Source organism: Arachis stenosperma, chromosome 6, assembly GCF_014773155.1.
Source record: "Arachis stenosperma cultivar V10309 chromosome 6, arast.V10309.gnm1.PFL2, whole genome shotgun sequence".
In the NCBI taxonomy this organism is placed as follows: Eukaryota; Viridiplantae; Streptophyta; class Magnoliopsida; order Fabales; family Fabaceae; genus Arachis; species Arachis stenosperma.
Genome location: NC_080382.1, coordinates 136,566,838 through 136,591,503, shown reverse-complemented (window position 1 = coordinate 136,591,503; position 24,666 = coordinate 136,566,838). Strand labels below are relative to the sequence as shown.

The window sequence follows — 24,666 nt, the reverse complement described above, 5'->3', positions numbered from 1 at the left end:
CACGGGTTTGCCTCTGGTGGCAGCTCAAAATCTGTTTGGAGTGACCATTTTCCTTTTAGTGCAGAATCCTTAGGATATTCAGCTATTAAAAGATGTCGACAAAGAGACCCCTAGTCAATACCTGCAGGTGAGTTTGGTCCTCGTTTGCTATTTATTTGCTGTTTTGGTTTAGTAATTGTAGTCGTTGTTCTTTGTAGGTGATGGCTACTAGGTTACTGTGCATTGGTCATAGTACCGAGATGTTAGGAATTGAGGAAAAGAGAGAGGTGGATAAAGTGAGTAAGCTTGAGAGGTCGCTTGCAGAGAGGGCCGGAGTTATTGTTGATTTGATAAAAAGGATGAAAGATATGGAGACTAAAGCTGGTACCTTGCAATATCAGATTCAGTCGCTTAAAGAGCAATTGAGGGAATCCGATGTAGAGAAAGGGAAACTGGCGAGTCTTGTTCAAGAGTTGGAGGATGAGGGATTGGAGTTGTATACAACAGGGTTCGACTGAGCTGTGAGTCAGGTTTCTATTTTTGCTCCTGGTTTTGAGGTTAACCAGTTCGATGTCACAAAGATAGTCGTGGAGGGTAAGTTAGTTGATGATGAACCTGGAGTAGAAGTCCAAGATGAGACTGCTGATGCAGCAGCCAAAGATTGTTAATGTTTTGTTTGTACAAGTTTGTTTTAATTGATTTTGGACTTTAGTTACGTGTATTAGAAAACTCTGTGAATGGTGTGTATGACTTTGTGTGCAACTCGTTTGTGTTGCTTATTTTGAATGCACATTTCTTTTTGCTAATGAACATGCACTTGAGTAGAATGTATTGTTTTAATAATTTTGAATGATATTTGATAAACTTGAATGACATTTGATGTGCTTGAAGTGGTCGGCCTCGTTAAAACCTCCCCGAGTAAAACCCTCTTTGGGATAAAACTTTGATAGTAAGAAAAAGAGTACCTTTCGAGCTTCAAGTGTTTATAAGCAACTAGGTGTGATTCAATTGTAGTGAGGAGATGTTCCAAGTATTTGGTAAATCAACTCCCTCCAGAGTTTGTAGAGAGTATGCACCTCGGCCGTGCTCCTTTGTAACTCGGAAAGGGCCTTCCCAGTTGGTGGCAAGCTTGCCTTGCCCCGGTGATTTTCGAACGTCTTCGAGGCATCTGAGAATGAGGTCTCCTTGTTGTAGTAGCCGAGGTTTGACCTTCCTATTGTATTTGCATTGGATTATGAGCTGCATTGCTTCGTGTTTTATCCTTGCCTCCTCTCGCACTTCCTACAGTGTGTCCAGTTTGGCATTTCTTGTTTGGTCATTTGTGTCTTCGTTGAAATGGTTTGTTCTGATTGATTCTTGAGATATCTGCACTAGAATTATGGCGTCAGATCCGAACATTAGTTTGAAAGGTGTTTTCTTGGTTGAGCTTTGTGAGGGGGTGTTGTATCCCCAAAATATTTTGGTTATTAGCTCGGCCCATTGTCCTTTTACGAATGTTATTTTTTTCTTTAAAGCCTGCAAAATGACCTTGTTAGCTGCTTTGGCGAGCCCATTGGTCTGTGGGTGCTCGACTGACGAAAAATAGTGTTTTATATTTAGATTTTGTAAAAAAGAAGCTATTTTCCTATCAGTGAACTGCCTACTGTTATCAGTTACAATATCCATACGTAATCCATATTGGCATATAATAAATTTTCAAATGAAACTTTTTACCTTGTCCGATGTTATTTTTGCTAGTGGTTGGGCTTCTATCCACTTTGTAAAGTAGTCGATTGCCACTAGTAGAAATTTTACCTGACCCTTTGAAATTGGAAAAGGACCGAGTAGGTCTAGCCCCCACTTGTGGAATGGCCATTCGATCTCTGAGGTATGTAACTTCTCGGCTGGATTATGGATGATTGATGCACATTTTTGGCAATTATCACATCTTCGGACCTTGTCCAAGCAGTCTTTCTTTAGTGATGGCCAGTAGCATCCTGTTCTTAGTATCTTTGCTGCAAGGCTTTGGCCTCCTACGTGTGTGCCACAAATTTCCTCATGTGCCTCCGCCATTGCTAGGGTGGCATCTTCGTCTCCCAGCCATTTGAGCAAGGGTCGGGAGAATCCTCTTCTGTAAAGGTCATCACCAATAATGGTGAAGAAACTTGCTTTCCTCTAAGAGAGCTTATGATTTCTTTTTCTGTTTGTGGTATGGTTCCATGTTTTAAAAAGTTGATATAAGAGGTTCTCCAATTTTTCACCTGTGATAAACTCATAACAAGGTTGTTGCATGTACTAAGTTGTTCCAATGTTATTTAAGACAAATTAGACTATATCCCTACTTTTCTCGATATAGCTAACTTAGATAATACATCAACAATACTGTGACTTTTGTATCTGTATTTTTGGTGTGTAAAATCGTTGTGTTTAGACTTTCTGTATAGCGCTATTTAAATCCGAAAAGTGTGGCCGTTCTCAGTCCGAGATCTCCTGTAAAATATCCGAACTAAATCTCGAATATTTCTCCTAGAACTGTGTAATTTTATTTTGACCTAGTAGTAGGTATGCTGTTTGTTAGTCGTGGTCTACCCAAGATATGACATCGGACTGATTTTATAAGTAAGGATCACTTAATTTCAAATTTAATAAATCTCTTCGTTCATTACACAAGACATGCCTGCCTTTTCATATATTAAATTATAAGATTTTAGATTAGATATTAGATTAGATTATAGTCAACATAAGGTATTAGAGTTACAAAATTAACACAATCACCCTATAATTGCCATCCAAAATGGATATAATAATACGAACACATGAATTTGACCAAAATACTACAAAATATTATTATGCATGAATAAAATTACTTAGCTTGTTTGACAAAGTTTCACTAAGTTACTGTCTTATTCACAACAAAGTCGTGGCCTGTGAATATGTTGATATTTGTTTGCGGCGACTATAAAATGAGAATAGAATATAAAAATACTGCTGCTTCTATTATTAGCATAAATTGTCACAGATGCTGAATTGCTGATAGCCACTTTTTGAAAAATTGGTTCTTTTTTCTTAACAATTGATGGACAACTTTGTGTAGTAGTCAAAATTCTTACTTGCATGATCGTAATATGAGATTAATAATATTCGGGTCAATCCTCAGAATTTTGAAAATTTTTTGTTCTATAGGATATTTTCTTAGTATTATAATCCCTCACGGCTAAAACTAAAACATTTGTTCAATATAAAAGGAATCTTCCTGTTGAAACAAATCTTTCAAGATATTTTCTACTTATTCATTCCTATAACTATTGACTACAAAAGCTTTTTTTTTTTTGTTTCCCACGGTATCCCCCAACCCGGTAGGTCAAGAACTAATTCGTCGCGGTACTGAGCTCCATTTAAGGGTTTGTCGCTGGCCAATGGGTTGCTGCATGCACAAAGCGAGATTCGAACCCCCAACACTTATTTAAGCGGACTAGTGAGCTAACCACTAGACCAACCCAACTTGGTTGACTACAAAAGCTTTATTAGAACTGTCATATGGTTTGGGATAAATTTTAGTTTTTGTTAACGAATATTATTAAGACAAGGACACTTGTTAAAAATATGCTAAAAGATCATTTTCTGTTTTTCTAACATTTTATGTTTTTATAATAAATACATCGATAAAAAGATTTTTGTTTTTATAATAAATATTCCTCTAATAATGAAGAAGTCGTTAGTGTTCAAGGTGAAGATGATAGAAAATAAAATTAAAAAAATTGAAGATAAAATTCGTGATAAGAATCCATGTCTCATATCTAATATTTTTATCCTAATTTTTGGGCAAGACAATAAAATAAATATATTTTGTGTGTATCATTGTGTATTAGCATGTAATATTAAAATTTGTAGTCACCAAACAAAATATAATATTAAAAAAATTAGGGCCATCTCATTCTTTATTGGGCCACAGAGATGTATCCCGAATTGCTTTAACACCTTTTAGCCCCATCTCATTCTTTATTGGGCCGTATAATTCCTAGGCCCATTTTGATTCATTACTGTCAACTAACTTAAAAAAAACACCCCTAGATTAGGAGTTATCCGATCCATCTAACCAAAAAAGATAAAAAAACTCACTTCACTGAATAGGCCGCCACCCCGCAGCACAGACCGCACAAGTCTTCTCCGCTTTCTTCCCATCCCTGACTCACCACCGCCGGCCGCCTGCGTTGTGAATTGTGACCAACCACGACGACGGCCCCGCCGCCGCACAACGCCGATTCTCCTTATTAGCACCGCTCCAACCTGGAAACACTTTCTCAACACAACACTTTTTAGACACCCGATACTGGTATTCCATTTTCTTAGCTTTGTTCATTCCACTCTATGTGAATTGTTTAATTAATTGTAATTTTCAGCTTCCTTTTGTTTTGTGCCCTAGACTTGAACTAGAAAGCACGATAGAAGAACAGAAGATGGAACACCAGGGCCTGAACCTTATGGATCAAGCATTGGGATTTCACAGCAACGTGACGCAGCAGCCATGGCCTCTGTGCGGTCGCTTCGTGCTTGTGGAGGATTGTGTTGACACCAGTGGTGCGTTCGTTCTTCACCACATTCTCAAGCGCTCGTTCACTTCTCGCCCTTCTTCTGCCGTTATCTTCCTCGCTTTTGCTCATCCTATTAACCACTACGACCGTGTTCTCAGGAAGCTTGTACTTTTCTCCTCTCTCTCGACATCGCTGTTTCTTAGAATTTAACTTTGAATACTTCCGTTCTGAAGAAACTTTACATAGACATTCAGTTATTGTTTATGGATTACCATCTTAGTAGAAGGGGTTTAGGGTTTTCATACATGCAAATGGACAATGTTGATTTTAAACTGTTGTTATTAGTGCATCAAACTTAAACTCTTCTCATTTCCAATATTTCTGTCTATCAATTGCATCATTTCCACACCTTGAACTGTGCTTCGATTACATGCTAACTGGTTACTTCTAGGAGTCTGCAGTTTATTTACAAATAAAATGCCTTTATTTTCTTTATGGATTGTATTTGAATTATTCATATTTGCATATGGTAGGGTTGCAACTTATCTTCTCAAAGAGATAACGGGAGATTCTTTTTCCTTGACATGCTTATGTTGCAGTGTCCAGGTGAGGAAATTATTTATTTATGTTTGGTTGTTTTGATTCTGTTTATAACTTTTTCTAACCATTTGTTTTTACAAAATTAATTGATATAAAGCTTGTAAGTTGAGATACTTAGGTTATTCTAGTTCGAGAAAACATATTTTGTTTTCATTTCTTGTTTTCAAAGTTAAGCAAAAAATTGTCACCTTTTTCACCGTCTCTTGTTTCCGACATGTTGTAAAGGAAACATGGAAAAGAAAACAAAACATTTATGGTTTTAACGTTTTGTTATAACTTACCATTCATTAGGGGCTGTAAGTCTGTAAGTAAATTGAAATATCTGCATTGTCTCTGAAGGATCATACACATGGCCAAATAACACCGACATTATTGATGACCAGTTGAAGGAAAACCAAAGCACGATGGACTTGCTACTGTCTTTGAGAAAATTGAAAGAGCAATCAGTGAATTACATCCAGAAAACAAGAAATTTGTCACTGTTGTCATAGATGACATCTCGTGCCTTGAAGTTGCTGCTAATGGCTCATCAAATGATGTTTTAGACTTCCTGCATTACTGCTATACGCTAACATCAGAAAATGTAAGATAACATTTGCTCGATCAGTTTGTTAGATCATTTTAATATGGTTCTGTTCTTTATTTCCTCTCTTTTCTTGTCACAGGGCTATGCACTTGTTGCACTCAATCATCAAGATATTTATTCAGATGGAGAGAGGCCTGCCTTTATGTTAGAGATAGAGTACCTTGCTGACATCTTGGTCAAGGTTGATCCATTAGCTACTGGTTTAGCAAAAGATGTGCATGGACAGGTTTGGTTCTATCATTCTCTTTAAGAAGTTCATAGACCAGTTATTTATAATGTTCATGCTAGAAAGTAATGAAATCTTTTGATCGAGACCAACCTCTCTTTGACTTCTATTTGATAGATGTTGACACCCAGAAGGCACTCAGCAGTTCCTTTCTTTTCATGACTAATTGCTAAGACTCTACAAACCTTATGTATTTTACTCATCTGTTTGCCAAATAAACCCTGCAACTACGCTATTATTGTTTTGGGTGGCAGTTAAGGAGACTGAAGAGGCCAACTTTTAATCAAGAAAAGTGTGAACGTACTCAAGGCACCTTTAGAGCTTGGTTGATTTGTAAAAGCATTTTTTTAAAAGGATTTGTGAAGAAAAAATTGAAAACAATAAAATCTTATATTTCTTCTCACTTTTTCCTTTAAAAAATCTTGAAAACAAAAAACATTGAAAATGAAAACAAAATGTTTCACAAACCCAATAGAGTTTTCCAAACATAATGATTAGTTTCTCTTCGTTTTCCTCAGCCACCTTGTTTGAGATGAAATTGTGTGAGATAACCTGTGATCAAGAAACCGTAACCCTTCTGCCTCACTTTATATGAGACCACTTTGATGACAATGTTGTAATTTGGAGGCTTGCTTTAATTGTCTTCCTGTAACATTTGTCTTCCTGTAACATTCTAGTGTATCAGCATTACCCTTAGCTGTTCCTTCATGCAAACATACCCTTCACATCAAAGGATAGGCCTCTTCTGACCCTCTTTCTTGGTATTCATCCTACAACAGCTTCCTAAAGTTTCTTCCTTGACCTGTTCACTAGACCTGCAACATTCAACTTGTATGAATTACCTGACTATACCACTGCTTAACATATGAACTTGAAATATTCGTTGTGTTTGGAAGTCTCACATTGGAGGCTACCTTGTTTGTCTTATCTGTCAAATCAATATGGGAACTTTGATACCAATTGGTAGTTCAGGTTAGAAGTTAGATGAACAAACAATTCAAGGTCAAAAGTTTGGTGATGGAACCTTGTGTTATCCAATATCTCTCTTCTAGGTTAAAGCAGCTCTGCAGAGGTGAAAAGAATGTTTACAATAGACCTTCAAGTAGTTTGAGAGAGTATGGCCCTCTCCACTCCCCAAACAAGAGAGTCCAACCATTGGTGAAAATCTCATCATGGGTCCCAAAAGAGTATATAGAGTTTAACATGATCGTGTGGATTTTTAAATTGAGAGGATCTACACCCCCAACTCCCTGTAACTGGACTACCCTTCCTGTACATTATCTCCTCTGATCCATGTTATTACATTCTTGTCATCTAAATCAAATCATTTCCCAACAAATTCTATTAAAAGTGACAGGATTTGAAGTCAGGAAAGGTGGAACTACATGTGATGGTAATGCTAGAACTTGAGAGGGGGGAGGGGGGAGGGGGGTTTGAATCCAGTTAGTTTCAAAAACAAAATTCTTTGCTCTGGCAAGAAGCAGATTATGCAGGAGAATTTTTTCATATTATCTCTAAAACCAAAACAGCACAGAGTAGGGAAGAAGAGAATCAGGCAAGCATGGTGGAATTTTCACGATAATCAAAACTGATTACATACACCAATACCAATGAATTACAACCTAATTCATCTAGTATCAACCACTAAGCTTCTAACCAAGTCTAGTCACCACCAAGTGCTGTCCCAACTTGGCTAAGGGGAACCCAACTGGTTCAACAGCCACCAAGTGCTATCCTAACTTGGCAAGGGAAACTAATCCTAGTCCAATCAAGAACCAAATACACAGAAAATATCTTTGGCTTTTTCAACGTATCTCTCTTGCCTCTTCTCTCTCATGGCTTTTTTATTTTTCACCTCATCATGATTTGCCTTTTTTCTCAATTACAGAAAGGTAAACATCAGATAGCTATAACAATGAAATCTAAAATGAAGCACAAAGATGAAGGAAAATAATTCTGCATGTATAAGATGATGCTCTGAAATTTTCACTCTATTTTCCTTACTCTTCAAATGTTGTTGAGAGCCAGCTATATAGTGAGTAGCTTGCTTCTTTGAATTGGTTCACTGCCTCTTCTTTTTTTTTGCTGATTCTGCCTGTTGTAGCTGTCCTTTTCCTGGCGTGCTTTCGTTTCCATTTTGCACCATTACAATAGCTGCCCGTTGCTCTGCATTTTTGTTTTGTTCTACCCAACTTTGCTAATGATCTTGTGCAGTTTGATCTTTTGCTGTCCTTATGTCCTTGCTGTCCCTCATTCTTCATAGTGTAGCCAACTGTCCCTTTTTGCTTTTGCTTCCTTAGTCAAACCATGCAATGTTGAACCATCTCTCTTGGTATGGTGATTCTGATTTTTGTACTCACCATCACCATTGGGCTGAAGCTTTGATTTGAGCATTGTGGAGTTTTTGCTGAACCTTCATGATGTGGGCTGAGTGAATATATTGGGCCTGCACTACTCATAAACCCATTAGCACATTTTTGGGTTTTTAACCCAATAACAATGTTTGTCATCATATTATCACACTAAAATTAATTCTAACTCAACAACATGGATTTGGAAAATTATATCGGTTCTCATTTTTGTTCTATTCCAAACAAGTTATTTCAGTTCCACATGAATTCCATTCCATTCATTTGTTCTAACTGCACCCATACGAAGTTTAAAATTTGCTTTAGTTGCTTCATGCTCAATTTATCTTTGAAATAAAGCATGGCAGTTATACAATGCAATTGATATGCAAAATCTATAAACAACATGGAATTGTAAATTCATGTGCTAAGGCTTTCTTATCCTTGCAAATTATCAAGTAAATAGGAAAGAAGGAAGAAACTCTTTATTGTTAATCTTTCTAATGTTGAATTATGTTCTAGTGACAGTGCAACTGCAGCAATTGCTTCACTTTGCATGGAAGTTTATAATTTTTCTTTTCTGTTTAATGGTGACTTAATATTGGTAAAACTGTTGCCTGAACCATGAATTTTACCACATTAACGTCTAGTTACTTTGTCTTGTTAATTATTCATCTTTTTTGGATTCAGGTGATGGTTTTAAATAAGGAAACACAAAAGCAGCAAGGAATTTCATCCATTAAGGTTCAAAATTTTCATTTCAAGATCAAGGAAAATAACATTGAGTACTTCTACGCTGGCACAAGAACCTAGATCTGAAGAATATGCTTGTACAGAGTTGTTTAATCTTGAATGAGACAGTGATTTGTGCATCTATTGTGTTAGACACTTGCTAGTTTTGGAAGAAGCTATTCTTACTTTCAATGAGGATCTTCTTTATTTTGACACAAAAATGGTTGGGTTTTCTTTTTTATTTTTGGACAAACGACTGGGGTAACCACCAAATAAGGTAACTGATCTCGTGTTGACTGTAGGCACTTCAATAGTTGGGATAGTAGCCCAATTTTTTGAAGGTTTTATGTTTTAGGAGTGGATGGAACACTCGAGATTTGGCTAAGAGATGACAAATTCAAAATATTGAATTATTAGATCGATTATGTTTAGGCACGAAAGACCATATTGAATTTGGTGTTCTTTGCGTCTTGCATTTATCGTAAGGTGAATACGGGGTGGTTTTTTGTAGGAAGCTGAGGTGAATCCATGAGTTCTTGGTTGAATGTAATATGTTTACTGTATTAGTTCATCTAAAATTTTTATTATTATTTATATTAATTTATAAAAAAAATGGATTAATGGACATTTTAACGACTATTAATACACTAGTATTTAACAATCACATTGATTTAAAATTCTTAATCCCTAATATCGTACGTACAGTATTTTGGGACGAAAGTAATATTATGATCTATAATTTATCTAAAATTTTTCAGAGTTAGAAACGGATGGTAAAATAGTGAATCTGTTCTAAGTTTAATGTTGTTTATTAAAAGTTCATTTCTCTATGGTCGTGATTGAAGTCAAACACGAAATAAGTAAAAGTACATCTAATTGTAAAAGACATTCTAATATTTAAATCAATACACACATATATTTATATATAATGTAAAAAATAGAAAATTAGATATTAAGCATACATGTATAAGATGTTAGATATAAAACATGCATGATATAAAACTTAGAAATAGTAGAAGATGATCTCATGTATAATGTATAATGTTTAGATATAAAACTTACAAGAGTTCTTCAGAAGATTATTGAATTCATAGAAAGAGATGGACTAATGAAGTTTTCTCTAATTCATAGATCAACAAACTTGGTTGCAGAGCAGCTCGTTAAATAGGATGCTAAAGATCAACTTACTCATGTGAATCGCCTCATTCCAAATAAGGATCTGCTTCCCTGATGCAGTGCGATTTGATTCATTAGTTTAATGTCTTTTTTTTTTTTCTATTTTTTGCTTTCTTAGTTCTTCTTTATACGGAAAAAAAAAGATGCTTTAAGTTTAAGCATAAAAATTCTCTCAGAATTTTCCTTTAGTTGAGAAAATGTAGATGTATTAGTATGAAATACATCTTCTCGTTTTTTTTTTCAATTAAAAGAATAAAATATAATTTCTAATTTTTTAATATTTTTGTATATATTTTTATATTTTTTTGTTTTATCTACAAAATATATAGTAAAAGATCATATTTTATTTTTTCAAATGAAATAAAAAATTGAAAATATCCATTCACATCTTATATAAATGTCTCGATTAATTATGAAAGAGATTTTAGTTTTGAGATGTACAGTTTAAGTATAAAAGTTGGTATTAATAGTTATTGATGTAGTGGAAAGATACAGTTAATATGCTTTTTAAATTCACATTTTAAGGTTATCAATTAAAAAAAAACATAAAAAATAATAATAATGTTACTTTTAAATTGATAGTGCATTAGTTCTACTCTCTCTTAATTATAATCTTTTGCCTTCTTCGAGAATTATCCACCATTTTTATTGTTATGATAAAAAAGTATCAGAAAATATTAATATGATAAATAAAAATTAAAAATAATTTTAAAAGAATATATAAATAAAAGATAATTTATGGAACTAATACAGAGAAAAAAAGATCTAAATAAAAAATTAGATTTATAGAGAAAAATTTTAGAAGTATATGATCTACGCACATAAGTCGTAGTAAGACAGAATATATGAAATGTAAGTTCGGTCAGCGAAGGAAAAACCCTAATATAAAGGTGAAGATTGAAAAAAATATCCTAAAAAAGTTAAAAGTTTTAAGTATCTTAGGTGCATCAGAATAATAGAGATATTGAACAGGTGTAAATCATATTATCTAAACAGGTTAGTTAAAATGATAGAGTGCATCTGGTTTTATATATAACAAAAAAGTGCCTTTAAAATTTAAAGGTAAATTCTATCGCACTGCTATTAGACTGGCTATGCTAGTACAGAGTGTTGGACGGCCAAAGAGGAGCACAAATATAAATTAAGTGTAGCAGAGATGAAGATGTTGAAATGAATGAGTGATCATACGTGATTGGATAGAATAAAGAATGAAGATATAAGAGAGAGTTGGAGTAGCGCCTATTGTGAAAAAAATGATAGAATCGCGTCTAAGGTGGTTTGGACATGTGAGAAGAAAACCGACAGAACTTGTTATAATGATGTCGGGACACACTTTAGTAAAGATGTGGAGATTCCTCTTCTATAGAGTACATTGAACTAAGTTATAGTTCCATGCATCCTTTATGAGTCTCTTCGCCTCTTTTTCTTTATCTGGGAGAACATCGAATTTGAAATATTTGATCATGAGAGTCATCTAATCCAAATATAGGTTTGTGACAATTAGCGCGTCCAACTTATCGACTTCTTTGGTCATTGAGATTTGTAACTCCAATAAAAAATCTAAACCGATTAAAGTGTTTATGTCTTCTTCCTCTTCACAACGGTACCATTTTTCTTCAAGGGAAGCAACGTGTGGAGCCGCTTCTTGTCTCGTAGATCTACCATAGGTTTCCGTGTTTTAGTCCAGCGGGATACATCTCATCTGTTCGACAGAGTATTAAGTTTGAATTTTTTGTTTTCGTAGGTTATCTTGGCAATGTGTCAAATTTTGAACAACAAAAATATTTGAAAGATTTGAAAAACTCATATAATGTTAGGAGGGTAGATGAAATGGAAAAATGAAAGATGAATAAGAGGTAAAAGGTAGAGAAAGATTTAGAAGACTATTTATGAGGTGGTCAAACAAGATCTATATATAAATGGTCTCTTTATAGACATAATATACGATAGAGTTCAATAACATTGTTTGATCTACGTAGCCGATCCCATCTAATAGGACAAGGTTTCAATATTGTTGATGTTGTATATAAATAAAAGATAATTAAAGGAGATTAACATTATTAATTTGAGAGTAATATTATTATTTTTCTTAAAAAATATAAAATTTAAAGTTTTAACATATTTATTAAAAATTTAATTTTAACATTATTCAATTTTAAAATTTTAAATAGTTTTATGTGTACATCCAATTATATAATATTGTATTAATAAAAATAACTAATTTTTACATAAATCGCATGAATAATTATTCGAAAGAATAAATATAATTAAACGATTTTATATAATATTTTACATTTATCAGTGTATTAAAATTATACTTATTTATTAAAATAAAATATTTAAAAATTTCTTAAGAAATGGATTACATAATGGCATATGAACGAAACGAAACGCATGTCGTTCAGAGTATCAAATATTACCGAATTACATTGATCACCGGTGTGCTTCCGCCTTCCAATTTTCTGTTACCAGTTACCTCTTCCCTTTGGGCAGTTTTTCTTCACTTTCTCCTTCTTCTCTTCTCTCAGCAAACCCTACGAAACACTACCAACGCATTCCCATTTCCCAATCTGGGATCACCGTTTTCGTGTTCCTCGCTTCGTTCACTCTCATCCTTTGGTATTATTTTCTTCCCCCTTGTTTTTGTTAATTGCCTTTCCCTCCAACTTCTTTCTCTCTACCGATGCTTTGATACCGGAACTTTGTTTTGTTAACTTGGTTTGTTATGTTAATATTATGGGAATTAATGGTTAATTACGTGCAATTAGTCATCGTAATTTTAATTGTTGCTGTTCTTAATTTTGGATAGCTTGTTAATAGGTATATAGGCAGAGGAAAATGAAATTCAGCGAAAAGATGGTTCCATGTTTTAGAAATTGTGAGATTTTGCAAACACTTATCAGTGTAGAAATTTGACTGTAAGGGGACTGTGTATGCCATGACAATATGACATGATAGCATTTAAGAAAGAGAAAAAAAAAAAGAAAAAGAAAAATTGGTTACCAACTAAGAAGTAAATGCTGTGGTATACAAGTATTTTGTTTTATTGTTACTATTATTCTTAAAACTACTAAATACTTTATATCATTGCATGTGCGCATACTAAAGTTGCTTCTGATTAAAGCTGGCTCTTTGGAAAGCCCTTTGATAATTTATTTTTGTTTATATGCTCATTGTAATTGCGTTCTGTTATTTATCGATATGTGCAGCTTTTAGTTGACTGAGGAGGTTACTGAGAGCTAAGCTTGTGAAATCCAATCCAGTTTTTCATTTTAACCGCTGGTCAATTTGCTAAGAATCAGCAGCACATGAGATCTGAATTGCCAAATTGAATTTGATGCTAGATGTGAAACAAAAGAAAGATTACCTACGTGTGTGTTACTGGGTATTGTCATAGATATATAAGCACATGCATGCTACAGGAAATAAGTAGGCTTCTGTTTTGGTTTATAATAGAAGATCCTGGCTAACAGAAGGGCTGTCTAATGTAATGGCAAACTCTGTCAAAGTCAGGCCAGGAGGTATGTTGAAAGCTGTACAAGAGATTGGCATCTACATTCATAGGTTTCACAACCTCGACCTTTTCCAGCAGGGGTATGCATCAACTTCTATTTTTCGTCTTTCTAAGTTCCGTTATGAGTTCTTACTTGGTCAACTGATATCGGTACTTTATTATTATTTAGATGGTATCAGATTAAGATTACTATGAGATGGGAGGATAATGAAAATACATCTTTTGGAATTCCAGTTAGGGTGGTTCAATATGAAGGTAATTGGTCAATATTGTGCTCTATTAGTAATGTTGCTTGTTCATTGTTCTATTGTCTTTCTCCTACTCTAAATACCAGTTCCTTACAGATATGAGATATCTACTGCAGATGAGCTTTTTAATGATTCAATCATCTTCCCTATTGATTTTTCATTTTTCCCTAAGCAACACAATGAGGAGATTGAACTGTAAAAGTTTCTTCCTCTAGATCTTTGTGAAGAAATGCATTTCATGTGCAATTGATTATTGATATAATTGCAATAGCTGCAGCGGAAGAGATAGCCACAGTGAAGTACTTTTGGTTATAGGGGAAAATGTATTGCTGCAATTGAAAAAAGAGCTGTAGTGAAGCAATTTTGGCCAGAGGAAAATGTATTGCCGTAATTAAGACCATGAATATGAGTATATGATTTAGCAACAAGACTTGCCTTAAGAGGGCCAACCCTGTCTAGTCCTATTTTAATAACATATATATGCCTATTGCCTATTGGTAACCAACATTTGACTCCCTTGGAGGTTATTGAATTGGTATTTGTAAAGTAAGTCGTAGATATAGATTGAATATTTCAAGGATTTTTCTTGATTATGCATTTGACTGTGGTTCTTGATTTATTATTCCGTAGACATTTTGTATTTCAAATTAGATTTTGTAAAGTTACACTGTTCTTCGTATGAAAAACTTTTAGAGAGCTATTTCAGTTTTGTTTTGATGATTACTAATAAGGTTTTTTTTTTTTTTTTTTCTGGCAGCTCCTGAGCTGGGTCTTGGTAGTGTATATGGTATTTGGAGGATTGACGATACAGACTACAGTTTTTCAACTCAACCCTTTCGCATAAAATATGCTAGGCAGGATATTTATTTATGTATGATGATCTCATTCAACTTACCACTTATTGGATTTGAGGTAATGATCACTCTCTCAATTTAAGTAAATGTTACAACATTTTAATAAATTTTTGTTTGTGTAATTTTTAAAATTCTAACACTTTGTGATCTTTACATTTATGAATCAAAATATCTTCTAATCCACTGTGTACTAACACAAGCATGTCAAGCCAATCTAGGCACAAGCGATGGATCGGCAGAATCACACATTAAAGAATTGACATCATTATGTTTTTCCCCACACGATTATATCCTATTTCTTTTGTCTGCTCTAAAATTGTCATGTCAAGTATTGACTCTCTTAAATGATTAAGTTGTTGCATGATGCTCATAAGTCATGATTGATTTTTGTATCATATAAGCCCCATCATGCAAGCCCTTTTTGTGCTTGATTTGTGTAGCACCTTCACTAACAGAATACCGCACTTAAGTCATGGTATCATTGATAGCAAGGACATTACAAAAACTTACCTTTATATCTACTTAAGCGTGGTATTCTGTTAGTGAAGGTGTTACAATTTGAACCATGAAAATAGACTTATGCTATAATAGGGGGAACAGCAAGGTTGTAACTATTGACTATGTGGACATGGGGGCTTTCATATTATGCCAAGGACCTACTCTCTTAGAAGTTTAAGCTACTGGTTGGAGACTCTATTGGTTTTATAGTTATAGCAAAAGTATTTTTGAGATCAACATTCAATATAACCAGTATTGAATTGAGTTTATTAAATTCTAAAAACATCATATCAGAGTAAATCCCTCAATCACAACCCCTTTCCTCCTTGATAAACCAATATGGAAATCCAAAGCTCCCTCTAAAGTTAAATCCTTTATTTGAAGAGCTGTGCTCAACAGAATTAACACAAATGGCAATCTGCAGGTTAGAAGGCCACATAAGGCCATTTCCCCTGATGCGAGTGTGTTATGTGTGGGCCTGTGGGGTAAGCTCAAAAACAGCCTCACATTTGTTTTTGCACTGCCATATGGCTGATTAGGAACGAAAATGACAGGATGAGGTGCTCCGGCACTGTCATGGAGTTCTTTGTTTGGTGTTGTTGGCGAATCTTTGGTGTGCCCTATATCGCAAGATTGGCTTCTATTGGCCTGGTTTGAGGGTTTTGGGATATAAAAGAGGCAACATCTTTGTGGTAATGTACAACATATGCCACTGTTCGGAGTATTTAGCTCGAATGCAGTTTGCTCACTTTTAATGATAGATTTTTGGGAAATGTTGCTGTATGGGATAGAATTAGGCGTCAGGCATCTATATGGTGCAAAGGACATGATATCTTTAGAGGACTTCCCCTCTTAGACACGTTTAGAGACTGGAAACCTGCGTTTCACTTATGTTTTGATTTGCTTTATATTATTCTATTTGGGAGGATGTCTTTTCCTCTGCTTTTTTGTATCTTCTCTACCCTATCTTAATAAAATTCTTTTGTATTGAGAAAATAATAATATTCAAGTAAATAAATGCTTTATAGGAACTTGTTTTACTTTTATCTTATTTTTATCTGTAATATTTGTAAGGTTTTTCTTGTCATGTTGACACTTTCATCTGCTCATATACAGTTTTATATATAAAAACCAATCAAATATGTCGGGAGGATTTTGCTTTAATCTCTAAGACAAGCTATAGAATGACCAAAATAAAACTACTCAACCCTTTCTAAGATTCTAAGCATCCTATTACTCATCAATTATATCTTTCATCATTTATTTCTCGTGTTCAGTATTCTTGTTTCACTATATTGTGTTATGTGGCTCTCTCAATTGCAGGGCTTACCAACAACTGCTGTAATTCTAAAATTTGAGCTTGTGTATGCTCCCACATTTGAAAATGGGTGAGTGATAAAAGTTGCATATTTATTTTAAAGAGCCAAAAACACATGCTTGTTTATTTTAAGTTGATCTCATTCTAGTAAAATCAGCATACTGACTGGAGTGTATCCTGCACAGTGCTGACTTGCAATCTTCTCTAGATGCTTACCCTGCTGCTGTCCATGAATTCCGCATTCCTCCTAAAGCTCTTTTAGGATTGCATTCTTATTGTCCGGTCCATTTTGATATGCTACATGCGGTGCTTGTTGATGTCAGTGTACATATTAGTTTACTGAAAGCTACCTCGTCCCAGAGGGCATTGAAGGTACCCAGGTTTGTCATGTTTCTTGATTTTTTTAGTATGATTATACTAGATATATATTAAAATTGATAGCATTTTTCCCCATTGCATGTTTGATTTCATAGTGTAACCTGTTGAGTTGCTCCATTTCAGCAATTCTGGCAATGTTGAACTTGTTGCTGATAAAAACGATGACACATTGGACCAAGTATGCTCTAATTCATTGTGTGGCTATCTACAAAATTTTTAATGCAAAAATCTTTCTTTGCATGTCTTCATGTTTGTTTTCTTTGCTTGATTTATACCCTAGGCTTCTAAAATAACTGATATCTTACATAGTGTCCCTGCGTATTATTTGTGCTAATGTTGTTTTCTTTAATACACACAGACAAAAAGGCAGCAAGTTCATAATATTTTATAATATATAGACATCTAATTATTATATAAAATAAAACTACAAGTCACATACATATCTATCCTAATAAATAGAAATGAAGTCATTTTTCTATCATAATAAAATAAAAGAAAAAAATCATGAAATATATAGAAATTAATCATAATATATCGTCTAAGATTCACTTTCATATTCTAGTATAATCTACCCTATTTAAAGATATGATAAAGATTATATGAGGAGGTATTTTTCTAAATCATTTAGAAAAGTGGTGTTAAATGTTTGGTTTTTGTATTATAAAACTAGGAATGTTATATATTTCTTCCAATTGATTTAGTTCTTTTGATATTCTTATCATTCATTAACAGAACACTTTATTTGACCAGGAATTGGGTGAATTTGCTTCTGTCGATTTGAAAAATGTCACGTTTGTTAAAGCATTCTTCGCAGCTCGTGATATATTGCTTGAAGAACTACAGAAGCTTAACGAAGTAGTTGATCAACCTATTGATATTACAGAATTTGTATCTAAAAAGAGCAGCACAAATTTATTAAATTCTGTTCTGGAATCAAATCAGTTCCCAACAGATGTTGAACCTTCAGGACAAGGCAAGCCACAAATTGATCTTGAGGTCCTTACTTTTGTTTCATGCTATAGACTATTGACTTTCCATTTATATCAATTTTACTATTTCTTTTTTTTATTAGTTGTACTTTGTATTCCTGTACAGGAAAGAAATAGTGATCCAGATTTTCTAAATGTTGAGAACTTTGATTTATTGGCAATTGATCAGCTGTTGGACTGTTTTCACATATTGGGAGATCAATTGACACACTTATGGAGCGTTTTTCTGAAGTTCCACAGGTTTGCTTTTCATCACATCATTAGAATTTAACAGGAAAGAATAGGTATATCTAAGTTTCGGGTCTGAATCAGATTCAATATTGTAGCTATTTTTGCTATGTACAACAACAACAACGACAAAGCCTTGTCCCACTAAGTGGGGTCGGCTACATGAATCAAACAACGCCATTGTGCTTTGTCATGTATCATGTTTATAGAGAGACCGTTTACATGTAGATCTCGTTTGACCACCTCATTGATGGTCTTCTTAGGTCTTTTTAGGTCTTCCTCTGTCTTTCGCCTCTTGTCCATCTTCCATCTCATCTACCCTCCTGACTGGATGTTTTATCGGTCTTCTTCTTACATGTCCAAACTACCTGAGACACGATTCAATCATCTTTTCCACAATGGGTGCTACTCCAACTCTCTCCCTTATATCTTCGTTCCTTATTTTATCTAATCGCGTATGATCACTCATCCATCTCAACATCTTCATCTCTACCACACTCAGCTTATGTTCGTGCTCCCCTTAGCCGCCCAACACTCCGTGCCATAAAGCATAGCCGGTCTTATAGCGGTGCGATAGAATTTACCTTTAATTTTTAAAGACACTTTTTTGTCGCATATAAAGCTAGATGCACTCCGCCATTTTGACCAACCTACTTGGATCATATGATTTACATCATATTTAATCTCCCCATTATCCTGTATGATGCACCCAAGATACTTAAAACTTTTAACTTTTCGTAGGATGTTTTCTCCAATCTTCACCTTTATATTAGGGTTTTTCCTTCTCAGACTGAACTTACATTCCATATATTCCGTCTTGCTACGGCTTATGCGCAGACCATACACTTCTAGAGCTTCTCTCCATAACTCCAACTTCTTATTTAGGTCTTCCCTTGACTCTCCCATAAGGACGATATCATCGGCAAAAAGCATGCACCATGGCATAGGCTCTTGGATGTGCTCTTGCTATGTAGTTGCAACATTTTCCAGCAGCATAATAACAGTTTTCCTGCTGTTAAGGGAGTTAATCTTTATAAAGAAATAGAAGAAGGGATTAAATTATGGGTCGGTGACATTTGTTAGTAACCAGAGTCTTGGAGAGTTGTGCAGGCTCTACTTTTCCTCAGATCAGTGAAATCTTAAGGCCCTTGGCACAATGCATTCATTGCTGTAACATAATTGCTTTATTTGTGATCATCTGTTCTAACACTTTCCTTTTTAACCTGCTAGAATTATTTTTTACATTTTTGGTTTTCCTTTTGTGCTCTGCTCTTGGTTGATTTCTTGGGGGTGTTGTTATTTGACATTCAATGTAATTGGCAAGCATTGTTGCACGTTTTATCTTTAAGATTTAGCTCCCCCCACTACACACATGAGGATGCCTTATCCTTTTTGTACTTAAAATTCTCTTTGTATGTGTGTTTCCTCCTGCAAGCAGATGTAATTTGATTTGCAAAGTGTTTATTTTGTAAGTTTTCTTGGGTCTGATAAGCAATTTTGTCACCTACTGTTCTCCTCATTAAGCCTTCTTTTCCTTGGACTTTCAGAATATATTTCCATGTTTAGTGCATATAACCTGCAATTTGAGTAAACATTATACGTGGTCTCTTCCATGACCCCGCATGGGCATATCCTATGTAAGATCACCTCAACCTGTTTTACCTGCTAATATTTACATCTTAATAGGAATAACAAAACAAAGATACTAGAATTTTTGCGTGATACATGGGCTAAGGATCGGAAAGCTGAATGGTCAATATGGATGGTGTACTCTAAGGTAGAAATGCCTCATCATCATACAAAAAGTGAGAGCGACGAGTCATCACATCATGGTGGACATAGAAGAGTTCCTAGTTTGTTGAAGGTATCTGAAGAGGTAAGCTCTTTCCTTCATATGCTTGACATATGGCTTTGCCTAAGAATTTTTTTTTTAGCAGAAGTCTAAAACCTATTTTCTCTTCTCTTTTTTCTTTTTTTTTTTTTTTATCACCAATTGTATACAGCCTCATCAGATTGCAGCTACACGTGCTGAACTTCATCGAAGAAGCATTGCACAAATGAAGGTATTTATCAACTTTTATATGTGAATCACTAGCTCATATTTTACATTTATTTATATATGGCCTAATAATGGATCACATTCTTGTAGATTAACAGTCGATCAATTCAAGACATGCATATATTCGGGGATCCTTTACGTACACCAATCGTCATTGTTGAACGTGTGATGAATGCACCACGTCGGACTTTGAGTGAAAATTCATACTTGAGTAATGTTGAATACCTAAGTTCCGATAGCTTTCAAACAGCGCACAGTTCTGACGCTACAGACACGAAATCTACACCCCTAAGTAATGCACAGGTGTTGAAGATTGTGGTCTTTGTGCATGGTTTTCAGGCAAGTCTTGTTCTAGTTGAAATTGTTGCAAAATATACCCTTCTTTTATGTTTGTAAGACAAGTATTGATGTGCTATCTCAGCTACCAAAATCTCCTTCTAATTCATTCTAGCGAATTCTTCTTGATTCCCTATGCTGATTTTAGAGTCAGACACTTCATGCCATGACCTAGGATTGACTAATATGCTCATGTTCAATCAGTTTTTCCGCCTTTTCTTTTGGAAGATATAAATGAGAATTTAGATTTGTGGAGACAAGTTGTAGAGATAGTACTTCGGGATTTATATGCTATAAAACAATATCTTTTAAAGCTTATGTTGTATGAGACAGAGTGTTGGCTGGTAAAGAGTCAACAAGAACAGAGCTTAGTATGGTAGACATGTAGATGTTTTCATAGATGAATGGTCACACCAGAATGGAAAGTATAAGGAACAAAGACACGAGGGATATAGCTCGATGGGTAGGGGTATAGGGAGACTTAATAAAACTTTGAAAGAAATTATTAAAAAGAATTTAATCATAAATAGGTTGAGTTTTACTGACATGATCCCAAATAGGGCACATTGGTATTATTTGATCCATGTAGCCAATTTTACCTACTAGGTGATAAGACTGTTTTTGTTTCTGTTTATTTCGGAAGGAACAAGAATAAGCAAAAATACATGTAATATAACATATTATAGACATCAAAATCCAATTGAAGCATTTCATTTCAACTGATTGCAAAGCATCATTTGGCTACATGTATATATTATTATATTTTATATATGCTTTTTGTGAAATGCTTACCCTTCATAACATAAAATGTTGTAGGGGCATCATTTGGATCTAAGACTCATTCGAAATCAATGGCTTTTGATTGATCCCAAAATAGAATTTCTTATGTCAGAGACTAATGAAGATAAAACAAGTGGAGACTTTAGGGAAATGGGACAAAGGCTAGCTCAGGAGGTTATTTCTTTTGTTAAAAAGAAAATGGACAAAGCATCAAGATATGGGAGTTTGGGAGATATTAAGCTAAGTTTTGTCGGACATTCTATTGGTAACCTCATTATCAGAACAGCGATTGCAGGTAACTCATAATTTCAATGTTCCAATGTTCATACGTTGACAGTTGGCACTAAATTTTATCCTATGGTTACAGAGAGCATCATGGAGCCATTTTTAAGATATCTATATACTTATGTTTCACTATCGGGTCCTCATTTGGGGTATCTTTATAGTTCAAACTCCTTGTTTAATTCTGGATTATGGGTCTTGAAGAAACTAAGAGGCACACAGTGCATTCATCAGCTCACCTTCACAGATGATCCAGATATTCAAAATACATTCATCTATCAGCTGTGTAAGGTACGAGAAGTTTTCTTTGAAGTATGTGATTAAGTGACTGGCATAAGCTATAATTTTTTACTCTTGAATACCTTGCACTTATACCATGAGCATTTACTATGCTTGACCATCAACTGTTTGCTCAAGTAAGGTTTCCTTGAATTTGAAAACATTAAATAATGTTGATTTGATTTTTATAATATGGTATCAACAATTTACATAATGAATTCTTCCAAACTGCTAGTAATCTCTTGACAATTTATCCTACAAAATGTTTGCAAAACGGCTAGATTAGTAGTATGCCTTTTTTGCTTTTCCATTTCAATAACTATTACTTTTCACATAACAATGACTATGACCCCACAACTTTTAATTGCAGTGAACAAGCCTTATCTTTTGAAATATGTTTCTTACTTTATGTTCATGCAGATGAGCTATTTTTGGTTCAAATAAATAATGAATTAATGTATACTGTTTTTTATGGTGCTTAAATGTATACATGGTTAGTTGCATATTAAAGAATAAGTGTTGATATAATGGTCCTAAGCATTTTCCTGTCATAGGTGAGTTAACTGCTTTGACGAGGTTCTAATGGAGTTCACTTTCTATTTTTTCTTTCTTTCAGCAGAAGACATTGGATCATTTTAAAAATATTATTTTGATATCTTCCCCACAGGTAGTCCCTTCTCTCCTGACTCTTGAATCCATTCGTAGAAAGAAAATGTGTTGACATAAATAATTTTTTTCCTGAAAAACTTAGGTTGTCCGGATAGAGGCACATAATAATTTTAAGAGTATGCATGGTAGTTTGCTTTTATTTCAGGATTAAAAGCCCGTTTGGAAAACACCAGAAGCTACTTTTTTTTACTTTTGAATTATGAAAAGTCACAATACGAGTGTTTGGTACCATTTAAAAAAAAAGCTTTTAACTTCCTGAAAAGTTAATTCATAACTTTTTGAAAAAGTAGAAATATATGACTTTTCCTTCTCGATAAGTCATTCTATTATTTCCTTAGAAAAATTGACTTTAAAACAAAAAAATCTATTTTATTTTTGGCTCTGTAAAAATGTTTTTCTGTTTCTGCTGGAAACACTAGCCCTTCACCACCATTTTCACGTAATGATTCATCTGCTGAAACTATTGATCTTCCAACACCATTTTAAAACAATGTTCCATCTGAATCACCTACTTTATATATTTCTTCCAGTTTTTTTTATTATTTTACCACTCTATTTTTATTATTAAATTTGTATTTAACATTGTGTGTGATATGAAATTTCAGTTTTTATTTTATTTTTTTCACAATGTGATTTTATTTTTAGATAGCTTGCTATTATTTTTATAGTTAGTTATAACAAGTTCTTGAGTTATTTATCCAAACGCTACAACTTTAAAATAAGTATTTTTATAACTAAAAATCCAAAAACAAAATAATTTATTTATAAGCTGCCATTAATAAAAGTTCTTATAGGGTAAGCTTTTTTTTTCCAAAAGAGCTTATTTAAGTTGTTTATCCAAACTGGGCCTAAGTAAGTTTGCTGTTAACTGGTAATGTTATTTCCAGGACGGGTACGTGCCATACCATTCTGCCAGAATTGAGACGTGCCTGGCTGCCTCACATGACACTTCAAGGAAGGGGATTGTGTTCATGGAAATGCTGAATAATTGTTTGGAACAGATCTACGCCAATCCCTCCGAACAAAGAATATTTATGCGCTGTGATGTCAATTTTGATACCACTGCCTATGGCAAGAATTTAAACTCTTTCATCGGGCGTGCTGCACATATCGAATTCCTGGAGTCTGACATCTTTTCCAAGTTCTTGATGTGGTCTTTTCCTGAACTATTTCGATAGGATTTCCTTTGATTTGCACTCCTATCCTGAGACATAAGGTGCTCTACTTTATTTATCAGCTACAAACAACAATGGTGCTCGGATTTCAGCACGTGCCACGTGGTATTCAAATAATGGAGAAAATCTTGCTGTGTTGGCCAAAGCAATCTACACATTTATGTTTAGTAGGCTGTGAAACTTTTGTTTCGATCACATGTATATCCTTGGAAATGGTTGAAATATGTGATGTAATTATTCTAGGTAATTAGATCACCGTTAGTAATTTTTTTTCTTATAAGCCATTATATGGGGTGGGGTTCTCCTTGCGACAGTCCTGCGTGGCTTTTAATTTCTATTTTAGGTTTGGTCTAAATGTTAGGATTAATTTCAACTTTCTTTGTATATACCTTAAAACTTTCCATTAACTAACTAAACAGAGAATCGTATAATTACGTTGATAGTCATGTACATACTCATTGCAGTGTTTCTGAAATATGGCAAATTGTTATAAAATGAAAGTTAGGTCTTCGGCAACCAACATAAAAATATAGCCGAACCCCCATGACATGTTATAAAATGAAACCAAGTATCACATATATATTTAAACTAAGATTATAAAATGGCTAATGACATTTGTCTTCTACGAGGTGTAAAGATTATACACTTTATCTCCGCTTAACTTTTAATAACAATTACCTTAGTTTATCTTACACAAATAAGGCAATTGTACCTCCTTGCTGTGGATGGAGTCGAGAGATTTTAATTGTGCCCGCCTAGATATAGCCTCATTATGTCCCAATAGGAAATCTAGAACAGGAAATGGAAGTCCAAAGTCCAGACTGGTCTGATATACATATTTTAGTTATCTTTTTTGCTTTAACTGAATGAGACCTGCGCGATGTGTGGGGCTGTAAATTAA

At 34.3% G+C, this 24,666-nt stretch overlaps 2 protein-coding genes across 6 annotated transcripts; both read left to right on the top strand.

Moving 5' to 3' along the window:
- The first annotated feature begins 4,055 nt into the window (after window positions 1–4,055).
- Window positions 4,056–9,599, top strand: LOC130932908 (elongator complex protein 6). 2 transcript variants are annotated; one of them, XM_057862366.1, is made up of 6 exons: window positions 4,056–4,291; window positions 4,382–4,655; window positions 5,024–5,096; window positions 5,474–5,673; window positions 5,756–5,902; window positions 8,941–9,598. In XM_057862366.1, exons 2-6 carry the CDS (start codon window positions 4,416–4,418, stop codon window positions 9,061–9,063), a joined length of 783 nt encoding a protein of 260 aa, XP_057718349.1. In that variant the 5' UTR covers window positions 4,056–4,291; window positions 4,382–4,415; the 3' UTR covers window positions 9,064–9,598. The 2 variants fall into 2 exon arrangements, with proteins under 2 accessions (XP_057718349.1, XP_057718350.1); XM_057862367.1 differs by having other exon boundaries at window positions 4,072–4,291; window positions 4,359–4,655; window positions 8,941–9,599.
- A 2,973-nt stretch (window positions 9,600–12,572) lies between these two features.
- LOC130935365 (uncharacterized) lies at window positions 12,573–24,334 on the top strand. Of its 4 annotated transcripts, none has more exons than XM_057865071.1 (16): window positions 12,573–12,777; window positions 13,368–13,752; window positions 13,842–13,927; window positions 14,678–14,832; window positions 16,596–16,660; window positions 16,776–16,970; window positions 17,092–17,146; window positions 17,719–17,964; window positions 18,064–18,197; window positions 19,872–20,061; window positions 20,189–20,248; window positions 20,335–20,583; window positions 21,397–21,655; window positions 21,728–21,933; window positions 22,541–22,588; window positions 23,478–24,334. In XM_057865071.1, the coding sequence occupies exons 2-16, from the start codon at window positions 13,649–13,651 to the stop codon at window positions 23,766–23,768; spliced, it is 2,343 nt and encodes a 780-aa protein (XP_057721054.1). In that variant the 5' UTR covers window positions 12,573–12,777; window positions 13,368–13,648; the 3' UTR covers window positions 23,769–24,334. The 4 variants fall into 4 exon arrangements, with proteins under 4 accessions (XP_057721054.1, XP_057721055.1, XP_057721053.1 ...); XM_057865072.1 differs by having other exon boundaries at window positions 18,127–18,197; window positions 22,538–22,588; window positions 23,478–24,333; XM_057865070.1 differs by having other exon boundaries at window positions 22,538–22,588; window positions 23,478–24,332.
- The last annotated feature ends 332 nt before the right edge of the window (window positions 24,335–24,666 follow it).